General features: G+C 35.6%; 1 protein-coding gene across 1 annotated transcript in view; it reads left to right on the top strand.

The window, feature by feature from the left end:
- The window catches only part of LOC124641305 (serine/arginine repetitive matrix protein 2), a 63,908-nt gene that overhangs the window by 36,614 nt on the left and 14,506 nt on the right, over positions 1 to 12,788 (top strand). Inside the window, exons 4-5 of the mRNA XM_047179356.1 lie at positions 9,678 to 12,427; positions 12,535 to 12,665. Of these exons, the coding sequence (XP_047035312.1) occupies positions 9,678 to 12,427; positions 12,535 to 12,665 (2,881 nt within the window). The remainder of the gene's footprint in view (positions 1 to 9,677; positions 12,428 to 12,534; positions 12,666 to 12,788) is intronic.

Below are 12,788 nucleotides of genomic sequence, written 5' to 3'. Positions count from 1 at the left end.
TAAAAGGAAAACATCACTCATGATTTTTTGTATTGTTTGGAATGTTATAGTTACCACATTATTCATATTACTTCACGCATTATTAATAAAATGTACTTGTAGTACTATGTATTTTTTGTCTTTTTATGTACATCTTGCTACTGATGCTGCCACAAAACTGCTTTTAGTATACCACACAGAAAAAGAGGAGTAAAATTAACAGCAAAAAATCCTTACCATTTAAAAGAAGATTAATTTTAGCCGATCACAAACCAAATCACTCACACAAAATTATTGATGTTACATCCTTACACGTAACTCGGAGCTAATCAAAATCGTATTTAGCAATTACTTTTACAAACCAATCTAATTTATCTCTTTCATCTAAAGATATCAAATCATCTTCATCTTATATAAAATAGAGGAATATTTTTTTTTGTTTGTTTGTTTGTACCTTAAAGGTTCCCAAACTGCTGATCCGATTTGAAAAATGATTTCTCTGTCGGATAGCTACACTCTTTCCGAGTATCATAGGCTATATTTTATCTCGGTACGGGCAGTTGATGATGATGTCCTCCTAGCCGATTATCGGCTACGGCGGCTGTTCTCATGTAAGGAGATTAGCCAACTACGCAGGATATATTATAGTGCACGAGCATTTGCGCAGACACAGGTGCACTCCCTATTCCTTTACTCTCATAATCCGATGGGACGGCAATACGACACGACCGGAAAGAGATCAGGCGCAGGACCGACATTTACGTGCTCTCCGATGCACAGGTGTATCAATCACCAGCTTCCAGGCTCCGGGCTGCTTTGTGAAAGTCTTCTAAAACCCACAAAGCGATTTCGGCCCGACTTGGGAATCGAACCCGAGACCTCAAGGCGTAGTTCTAAAATCTCGTAAATCATTAGGCGTCAGTAATCATAACCAGAGTCGTTATGCTTGATAATTGCCTTCTTCTGATTTATTTTGACTAGCTATAATAACTCCTCATGTTACGTATAAATACAGTTTTTTGTATTCGTTCTGTGATTTGTTGCTTTTCATTTGGGGGAGTTGATAGCTATCTAAACTGTTATGTTACTGTTAAGAACTTGAGGATTTACTCGTAATATTCGTTATAAATAGGTGTCTTTGTGACAACAAAACCAAAGAGAAAAGCGATTGCCTTACTTTAACATTCAGTACTCAATACCCAAAACAAAAGCTAGATTAAACCATTAACAAACGTGTTACCTCGAAAATCCATTATATCGACATAAGTGGGCCCAGAGTTGTACCCTGAGGCACCCATTTGTGTCTTGCGTAGGGGGCGGGTCCTCTACAATCTGGCGTTACTCAGACGCTCCAAAAACGGCCTGCGATGACGATATACGACATATAAAGACAGTTTCTGACTCGGCATTGACCTAAACGTAGGAGCCTTTTGTGGTCAACCGTTGCGAAAGCTGCCGAGAGAAACATTTTCAATGAATGTTAATAATGTTATTGCGAATTAGTCATAAATGTTATTATTAATCATTTTAATACTATATTGCGATTACATTTTTTTATTAGTATGCGTAAGATGTGACTTAGGATTGACAAATGAATGGTTTATCGCTGTTTTGAAGTTAAGTAATGTTATATTGGAATTTGAAGAGCGCGTGGGTGATGGAGTGGCAACCTGTCACTGTGCTCATATCTTTAAACCTTACGCTTAATGGCTTCATGTGGGATGTCTTAGCACTTATGATTGCCTAGTAGCGGCGTTAAAATTTTATTACAAATCTGCTATTAAATCGACATTCACAAGGCCATTTGAAAATTCCAATTACTTTAAAACAGTTAAGATTTTATAATAATTAGGATCACTTCCTCATTTCACAAGTCTTTTTTCTTTGTTGGAATAATTAAATCGATATCTTTGCGTGCAACCTTCCGAATCAGTGCAGTCAATTTATTATTGTTGTCCGTAAACTCTCGTTATTTTTTGTAGTTCCTTAATTTACTTGAATTAATCATATTTATATTCACGTCAATCAACTTCCCGATGGACATGGAGATAAATATACCGTACTCGAATGGCTCACTGAGTTCGTGTAAAATTTTATAGACAGACAGACTCTCCTATTTTAACACGCTTATTTATTTAAAATAATACGAAAGAAAATACATTTTCATTAAGAAAATTTATCTTCTAAGATTTGATCTTCAGTTGCCCCTATATCTAGATGATGTAATTCTTTCAAACAATCTCACAGCCACCTTCAAAAACCATCTTAGATGTGTGGGTCAATATTTAATTGGACTAAATATTTGTTGGTTGTTCACGTAGGCTTACGAAGGATTCACATCTACATATGTCATTGCCATCGGCTACCGCTGTGGGCTGATCTGATCTAAAAATCTTGATTTTGACATTGATAAAATTATTTATATCAATGGTAAGATTAACTATCGATGAATATGACGACCTCGATGGCGCAATGGTCACCATGCCGGACTGCCGAAGCTGAGGTCCCGGGTTCGATTCCTGGTTCGGTCGACATGTGTGTGATGTGCATGTTTGTTGGCCGTGGTCTGGGTGTTATGATATGTATTTATCAATATGTATATATGTATGTAGCTATATGTAGTTTATCAGTTGTGTTAGCACCCATAACACAAGTTAATTAATAACTTACCATGGGGCTAACCGGCATTGTGTGAAAATGTGTCCAGACATTATTATTATTTATTATTATTATTTATTTAATAGAAGGAAAGGGTAGTCTGGATTTGATCGTTTTTATTATTAAAGTTAAGTAGTAAGTTAGTTTAACTCTTGATTGAAAAAAATGTTGTAACAATAATTACTAAAAGCTATCGTATTTGTTGCGGGAGTACAAGACATGTTTTCATTTACTGTTATGAATAAGTATGTATAAAAGTAAGAACATTATTCTTACACTAAACATTGCTTTTTGAAGAAAGTATAAATTTTAGTTTCCTCAGATTATGTATAAATCATTATTAAAGTTAGCACTTTTGATTGGAGTATAGCATTAAATAACAAAATATTTTTGATAATTTCTCTCGACACGATTCCTCAAAAGCCTGATATCGATTGATATGTCAAGTTATTTATTGATTTCTCGTCAATAACACTGGTCAACAGCATTTTTGGTGCAAAGGTGAAATATATAATTTCTTATAGATAATTTGATACGTAATCGAAGTCCAGAACATAAAGTTGCACTTGCACGTAGGGATTTAGAGATATACCCCTCCTAAAGTACCAAAAACGCGTTTTTTAACGATATTTGACGATTTTTTTGAAGGACAGCAAAATTGTTTTTTAGTTTCTATCTATAGCATTATATAGTACTACTCTTCCCGATTGAAATTCATTTTTATTTCGAACGCTAAGAGTTTAAATTTTCATGAAATATGTATACAGCTACGATAGTTCGATCTTCCCTATATTTCATTTGGCCTGTTAGTATGAAAAAACTCCACTTTATATTTAAAATGGTATATATTGAGAAAGAAAACTTGCAAAAATATATACTAAAATGGGGTTAATGCGGGGAAAGTAGTACTATATAATGCTTTAGTTAGAAATTACTAGAAAATTCTGCTGTCCCCAAAAAATTACATCAAATATCATAAAAAAACGCGTTTTTGGTACTTTAGGAGGGGTATATCTCTAAATCCCTACGTGCTAGTGCAACTTTATGTTCTGGACTTCGATTACGTATCAAATATTCTACAAGAAATTGTATATTTCACCTTTGCACCAAAAAAATAATAATAATTTGTTGACCAGTGTAATAGCTTGTATTTTAATCCTTCCCGTATTGTAACTGTTTCTTCTTCCAAGTCATCTGACATAGCGGATATTTCGAAATGACCTTAAATAACTGGTTTGAAGTTATCCATCTATTATAAACAGACAATGTACATTGTTTGTATTGATCATCTTTCAGATTTTATCTACTATTTCATGTTGAATGAAAAATTGATTTCTTTGGATAACAGCTAATTTTGGTATTTGTTCTGATATAATGTGTATAAAATGGATGCCCCTATTTCAAAGACTGCCGTTTCTGTGCCCTTTCTTTTTTTACTTTTATGCAGGTTTATCCCCCCATTTTCTGTACCTCATTTGCAATGTCTACACCTAGTTCACTTGATAAAAGTCGCTGTCAACGAAATCTCTAAACTTTGAAACAAAAACAATGACAACACTATTATTAAACTTCTATTCTATAAATAGATCACAACAACACGTACACTTTTTACTACCAAAAAAGTCTCCCATGAATTAAATTTGAAACTCACTGTAAGATTCGCGCATCATTTTTTGTGTTCCAACTCGCCCACGGTAAACGGAAGCTTCCAAGGTTCACTGCCCACTAATGATTGTATGTCTTTGTGTATCAATCTCCTAAACACGGACACGTCAGTTAGCACCTTTGCTGTTAGTACTTGTCTGAAATCAGGAAAGACGAAGGAAACCAAGACCTTGAGGATAAAATGAAAAATTTGGGGCAAAAAAATGGCTAATTTAAGCTGGTCGTTTTCCTTGTGGTTGAAAGACCAGCTAAGTAAGTCTGGAAACAGTGCTCGGCCGACGGTCAGTGCTGACTGTACGTCCAGACCGAATCACATACCGAATCAATAGCGTAGCTGTATGCGCGTGCATAGACTTGCATAGATATAGCTACATCGACCGACCGTCAGCACTGACCGTCGGTGGAGCACTGTTTCCAGTCTAATATTTTTACAAATATTGTCACTACTGCTATTAATCTATTCTTTATTCTACTAACTGGCTTAATGGTCAACCGATTCTTAGCTGAAATCACTCGGACTATAAGTTAAAGAACTAATAAAAGTTTGTTAAATGACGAGAATGTCCCTAAAGTAGTTCAGGAATTCAGGATGTACAAATACTCCGTTTCTAAATAAGGCCTAGAAAAAAATATGGGTGATAGATCTTTATGAAGAACCACTGATTAAAATATAATATATCAAGGCGCTCAACACTCTTGCGCACGATACAAAAGCCCACGTCAATTGTGGATTATCCGCAACCAAGGTTCAGTTTGTCATCAATGTACACGGATATTTGTACTGCTGACTAACTTACTCGTATTTGAACATGACATAGATATTAATCAGATGTTAAAATATTTGTTTCGGCAGCTACTGCTCGCATTGCCTTCATATCTTCTTGAAAAATATCCTTGCTAATTATTAAAAGCAATTTATCACCGGCCATTTCATTGTCTGATAATATATTGTTTCATATTCTACCGAGAATTGTGGAGTCTTACAGAAAACTTTTTAAACTGAAACTTCCCTTTGCACTATCTTCTTCCATCTCTACTTAGTTACTTCAAACCTTATCAACATATCTACGTTAAAAAATGTAGTAGGTCATCATGTTATCAGTATCGAGACCCTCGTCAACGTCAAATACTAAAAACGTCATCTTTATATTAAAAAAGAGTTTATTACTTGGTTCCAATTTGCATATTCCACAATTTTCTGTATAAAACCAAACAAAACACTACATTACAGTGAACGGGTCTCTTTGTGACGTGTTCACACAAATGTTTACATAAACACAGGTGATCACACATACAAGGACAACTTCTTATATTATCAAGTGCAAAACAGCAGTAACTTTACTATATTGTACGTAAATACTTATGACTAGGTACATTATGATCGGCAATTTATTATATGGTGGTACAGACAAAGGGTTACGCTATGTTTATATGTTTCATAGAAGTTGCTCTTTTATTTAGATTATGTTAGAATCCTGCACCATCTTTTCTTTTAGACGTTTAACAAATCATAAAGTTAAACAACACTTGGCGCCGTCTGTCTGTGGATAGGTGACCATCTCATCATGACGACTTCTTCCGTGATTCGATAGGCATGATAATTGATGGGTCCGGGCTGTTATATGTCTCTGGTAGGCGTTATCCGTAGACAGAAGCTAGATAGTCGGACAACCAGTAGTACCAAAGAGTGTAGGCTAGTCCGGGTAACTGGTACTTTACCCTGGCTAGACTGGAAGTCGACTAAACTACGATGAAAGATTAGGCAAATGATAGTACTAATTCTTCAGAATCGAGCCATCTGAGTATCGGAATCAAATGGTTTGCTAATCTAAAATTTTGTTACGTAATTTACCAAGAAGTAGTTAATTTGATCTTCAGAATCAAACAGGTGTTGTTTTAACATTTTTTAATAATAAAACATTCTTAGAACGATAAAATAGAACAGACTTATTATATTCACCTCAGTGATATCCTTGTTCGACTGGTTTGTACAAATAAACAGTTAGTGCCTCCATCTTGTTTAGACAACGGATCGCCATTGTCACGGTCACACTCATAGTTTTATTTATAAAACTAATGATATGTGTCAACTAATATTTGGTTTGTAAGATTTTGATGTGGCGTCAATATGTTCACATTTTTTTTTCGAAATTCCGTTGACCCGCTAAGAGGCTTTGTTCAAAATTGAAAGTCGGAACCTATTCTGCTCGCTTCCTTTATTTACTTACTTGGTTTTTTAGGTGTACACTGAAAAGTATATTGGAAGAAAAAATAAGGCCACAGATTTGCTTATTTAAGCCCAGAATCGAATGCAAAGTTTGTCTACTAAAATACTTGATTGATTAAGACTTAAAACAAAGATCCCAATATAACCTCCTTTAACTCTTAAGTCTTAATATCCCATCTTAGACTGATGACGGTTTCGACATATTGTAAATAGAGTAACATGTAGACATATGACTGAACACGTTTATAAAATTAACAAGACGTAAATAATATTGCTAGATTGCTGTTTTAAGTACTTACAGATTCTAAACAGCTAAATTTTTTCCTCCGTTGTCGGTGGTCTCAATCATTTGATACTTTTAACTTCATAGATGTTAATCACATTGTAAATAAATCTATCATAAATTATGTGCTTAACGGTGGTCTACTTAGAATTGAGTGTCTAGTGTTAAGTGTCATTTATCTTTGCTTTATGTTTTTTGGGGAAATCTTTATCGGTCCTTTGATAAAGGCAGACAGATTACATTGGTTTTTAAGATGACACTAATATCTGTTGACAGTAGGTTTAATATCAAGCTGCAAAAATGTTGATTGTATAAAATAGTATGTTACATTACTAACACATGAATTATTTAAATTTAAGAATTTATTTAAATTAGGTGCAGCAGATTCTTTTTTTTGCATTTCGGAGATAAAAAAATACATGAAGTTGCAGATGCTTTGTATATATTTACAATTTGCACTTTTAGATGAGGTTTGTAATCTTTTCTGTGTAGAAACAAGTACCTACCTTCTGTATGGAAGCGGTCCTTACTCACGGTCCTTACTAGTAACTTCTTATCTCATTTAAGTAATATCATAATGGACGACTGGTAGCAGTGCTTAGAGGAGCCTATCCAGAAGAAAATAATACCCTGCGTACTCAAACCTTTTTTTTGAGTCTTTTGGATCTTAAATACGTAGATCAGGAAATATCGATATTCGAAACCTTAAAAAATCCGTCACATAAACTTGTACAACGTTCATTTCTGCATTCCTGCTTATTCGGATCGTCGCAAGCGCATTAAAGTGTGTGACGTCACGCTTCTGCGCTCACGCTTATTTTTAGCGTTGACTTTTGGAGCAAACAACTTTTGGATTCCATTTATTCGTTTTTAGATACTGGTTTGTGCGGTAGTTGCAAAGGGTTACTTTTTAGTAAGCTTCGAAGAAGGAAAAACTTACTACCGTTTGGTATGATCATAGACCAATGTTGCTGGGGAATTTATTGCGCCAATTCTTCTTCATAGCAGAACCACATAGGAAGTGGTGGGTGTCTTGGGAGCTGTCAGTTGTCTTTTGTTTTTGACGTTCAAAAAGTGCTGATTTATCAGCCTAATTTGAATAAACGATTTTAATTTGAGTTTAGTATGTTGTTCGTAAATATTCTTCCATTATTTCGGGTTCAGTTTATCTTCATCTACTTTCTAAGGTTTTGAGCAGTAAAACCCCAAACCAAAGATTGAACTTGATAGGAAAACGGTAGGGTTGTAGGACTAGGACTCCAAACTGAGTTTTACGTTTGATATCTGGTCATGTTTGCTTTATTTTTGAAGGGGTAAACTGGTGTTACAAACGTCAAATATATCAATTTGGCTCTCTGAAATGAATTATTTTATCTCTGATCTCATCTTTGAAGCCTGCAGTAAGCAAAGCTGAGGTCATAGGTGACAGTGTCATGGATAAACGTAAGGTGTGTCAGGCTTTTTATGCACCATAAAATTATACGATCCTTTAAGGAACATATTACGTCAAGAAAGACAATGACAGGAATTAATAGAGAAGAGAATCAGAGGACACCATTATTGTTATTTAAAGATCTTATTTTAATCCTGAAAGACTAAATATTTTCTTAGATACAGAAAAAACTTATTGTAATTCTTGTGAGCCAATAAATCTTTAATCATTAGCCATCACAAAATCATTAGCCATTGTTAGTTTTTGCTCTCAGGACGCGAGGTGACTAACTTGCGTAGGAGTTGAAAAGTTCTTTGCTCGCGGTTCTGCCCGTTATATCATGACGCCATTTAAGTTATTGTTACATATACTATTAAGGTAAGAAAGGCCCTGGACAAGTGAACTGTAAGTCATGAACAGGCTATCATCAGCTGTCAACTAAACACTGGTGTGATCATGAAGAGGGACCTGTGTCTCATGATAAACACGAAAATCACGTGGTTCATATGGTTTTGATCCATAATCAGCCTTTTTACGGTCCATTGCAAGGCAAAGGCCGCTTCTCATCCACAAAAGCAATTGAGTATTAATAACAACGCTACTTTAGTGTCGCTTGGCCAAGATTGTAATTGATCAGCAGACTGCTGACCAACTTGGCGATGTTGGTTCTGACTGCCATTTGTAAATTTTTGGAGCCAATTGTTAAACTTACTTGCAACATTGTTGGGTATATATGTTTTATGTCAATCAGTCTTGCAAGATGTACTTTTCACCATTATTTTAGAAAGTCTCAAATACCAGTGGATTTCACAGCTTAACAACTTAAAGACTTAGAAAAAATCAAGGATGGTTAATTTAATTCTCGCACTGTTCCTTCAATCGTGAATGATGCTGATCGATAGCATTCTTAAAATCCTTAAAAAATGACAGATTTGCTAAAAAGATTTATGTTCAAATAAAAACTTTTAGGTATTATCATAATCAGTTTATTATTTTACACTTACAAAAATATCTTTGACAGCTTAATTAATGGTATAACTTGACACTTGGTGAAACATTACTAAAACCATACAAAAATGGTTGTTTGCTAATCGAATGTAAGCCTTGTGCCTTTGGGTTACAGATCATTTCTGTTTAATACATTTGCATTGGTATAATAATAATTTATTGTTTCATTCTTGTAATACAAGCAGCTTTTCGTAATAACTCATTGAATTACTTGTTTTTCACTATATTTATTTTAATTTTGATACATTCTGGTTACTATAGTTTCATCATTAATATACTTCATCTTTATATCTAAAACCTAATACAAATTCTCTAATAACTATTCTAAAAAAAATTGGTAACGTTTTTGACAAAAATGCTAACTTGCTAATCAATTTCTGAAATAATTATCCTAAAACATACTAAGCAATAATGTCTTTTTGCAGATAAGCCGCGCGCTACGCGGACCACATCATCCGACCAACCTAAATCAATAAGGAAGGAACCATTCACTCATCTCTCAGAAAAAGAATTAATCGAAGAAGCTAACAAAGTCCGAGCCCAAGCTGACGGCATCACATGCACCTCCGACCATCCACCTGAAAAGTTCTTCTCTTTACCACACAGAAGGAAAAAGGACAATAGAGTCGGTAGAAGAAACAGTGACGAAGGCACACCGGAAAAAACTCCTCTTGGACGATCTACCAGCGATGTAAGTAATAAAAAGAGAAAAGAAAGAACATCGCTGTCAACTCTTTTCCGAAGAGCGCAGACAAACAAGGTCCCTGATGCACCAGTCGTTGTTGCTACCAAGCCTATTACCGTTGTCAAGAGAAGCAAAAGTGACGTTTCTGATTTAAAGTCTAACACAAATCTTAACACCCAAAATAAACCAATTCGTAAAAGATCCGGCAGCGAAACTGAGGAGTTCCTAAAGTCTTTAAGAAATAAGAAGTCTCAGCTATCGCCCATCATTGAAAGTTCACCGCGAGAGGATTACTTCAAAACGACGCCTCCACTAGACGTGTATCAAAAACAAAAGTCTGCGTTAAAAGATAATAAATCTGAAGAAACAAAAGCTGAAGGTAAGAAAGTTAATCCCGTTGAAAAGCCGCCCAGATATAAGACTCCTGAAAAACCAGAGCCCAAGGCACCAGCAAGGGCTAAGAAGAGCAAGTCACAAGAAAAGGAAAAAGAAAAATCCCCTCAAATAACTGAAACACCTAAACGGAAAACCGACGTAAAGAAAACATTACTCGTGGATGAGATCGATTCGACAAAGAATAAAGATACCCATCCTGTTGAAGTCAAAGATAGAATTAAAGATAGTATAAGGAAAATTGAAGAAAACGTTTATGGTGATAAAGAAATGATACATAGTAGCCAGCAGCCACCTGATAAGCCGCCTTTGACTCGAGGGCATACGGTTGATCATTTAGTGCGTATCTTAAAGGAAGATCAGTCTTCACCACCTCCTAAATCTCATTTGATATCACCACCAAACGGGACGAATATAAATCAACCATTTTCCTACCTAAAACCAAGTGTGAGTCCTGATCCTAATCTATTCGCTAGGAATACCAGTCCTGATAGGGTGCCTTCACCTGTTAATAAAATGGATAAAGGGATAGTGTACGCTCACGTGGTAAGAGACAATGACACTCATATCAATAACAGACTAAATAAACAGACTGTCCATAAAACTTACTCACCCTCCAGGGAAAAGTATGGAAACTTCTCAGATGAAGACGAAGGATTGGGATATGAAGAAAGACACAAATTCACTAAAACTCGTATGTACGATTACGATTATAAGAATAAAGAAAATGATAATTTCAATACATTTGAACCAACATACAACATCACAGACTCTCCTATCAGACCTAGATTCAGAGAATATAAATTGACAAGCTTCGAAGAATTCGAACCAACATATGCAAACGAATACTCTCCGAAAGAGAAGTCACCTGATTTGAGTAATCAATACAGAGGAAGAGGCGATGGAATGGACACAAAGAAAAAACAATATGAGCCAGAAACTACAAAAGTAGATTTGGATTTTAATGAGCTGAGTCACAGACGGCAGCTTCTAGAATCACGACTTAATGCTCGTAGACTCGATCGTGATAGAAATGTTGAAGAGCCCATATCAAGGTATTTACCTGAAGATCCCATATATGAAGCAGAGAAACGTATGCAAGCTACAGAAAGATATGTTAATGAAACAGTTCGTTATTATAGGAACACTTTGGAAAGAGATGGTTTTGCTGAAAGTAGTGTGACAGAGGATTACAATAAGTATGACTCTGATAATCATAAGGTTAAATACAATACTGAAAGCAGAACTTTCCAAAAAGTCCCAAAAGGTGAACTTGATAGACGTGAATTCATCGACAGGCTGGAGCCCAGGTTTAAGGGCAATAAGAAGGATTTCCCGCCTGAGCCTGAGTATGAGCCTCCGAGCTTAGAATCTAACACAGGCAAACCACTGCTCACCCCTGATGAATATAAAGAGAAAAAGTACAAAGCTAAAAAGCAACTTACTTCTAGTCATGATGTTCTTCAAACTGGACAGAAATATAAAGGAAAAGATGAATATTTCGGCAAAAGGAAAGGACATTACTCCTCTAATCCTGAAATAGCGCAAGAACGTGAAGAGGAATACGCTAACCTTCCGAAATATGCTGATTCTTATCACTCATTACGCAGAGCTAAGAACAAGGAGAGATACAAGGAAGAGTTTAGTATGAGACGACACGATTCTGGAGACAGTCGAGAATATTATCGAGATGATAGATCTCCCCGTCGCTATGATATTGACAATCGATTGGTTGATTCGGGGATTGAAAATGATTTCCGAAAAGACTCCAGTGGAGAGTTACATAGAACCAGGCACAGAAGACATGAGAGTGATGACGATGTTAGAGACACTTCTTTATTTTTGGCAAGTGAAAGACAGCATACAGAGGATAATTATCCTACTGAACAGATTTACGCCAATGGCGAGTATTTGGCAAGGTTTAAAGATTACAGGGAGGACGGTGTTAGGAAGGAGTACAGGGGGCGAGATAGAAGTGCTGATGAATGTTCACATTTTGATCCTAAAGTTGACAGATACGAGAAAAGTCCTAGCAGACTTGATGAGAAAGTCAGTGCGAAACCGCCAAAGGCTAAGAAACTAACTGGACTTGAAAAGGTAGGTTCACACTTAACAATTTCGAGCGATATCTGTTGCACATCACAATCAACTTTTGGTAATATTAAGACTAGTTATACTGATATTTTTTTTGTTATCTCAATCAGATGAAGCAGCTGTTCTCTCGCGACTCTTCTAAGAAGAGCAAGAAAGAGAAGGAGACTGTCCAGCCAAAGAATCGCACACGGGTGCTCAAGAGCCCTGAACATCTTGCCCATGACGACTCCGACTATAGAAGGTAAGATATAAGCGATTCACACACAAATGATTGCAGTTAGTTTGACATTCAATGGCTAAGGTAATCAATCAATCTCTTTTAATTAAAATTTATAAATAAATTCGTACACAAATAATATTTCCA

This window comes from Helicoverpa zea, chromosome 22 (genome assembly GCF_022581195.2).
Source record: "Helicoverpa zea isolate HzStark_Cry1AcR chromosome 22, ilHelZeax1.1, whole genome shotgun sequence".
Classification (NCBI taxonomy): domain Eukaryota; kingdom Metazoa; phylum Arthropoda; class Insecta; order Lepidoptera; family Noctuidae; genus Helicoverpa; species Helicoverpa zea.
This window is presented reverse-complemented; position numbering and strand designations above follow the sequence as displayed.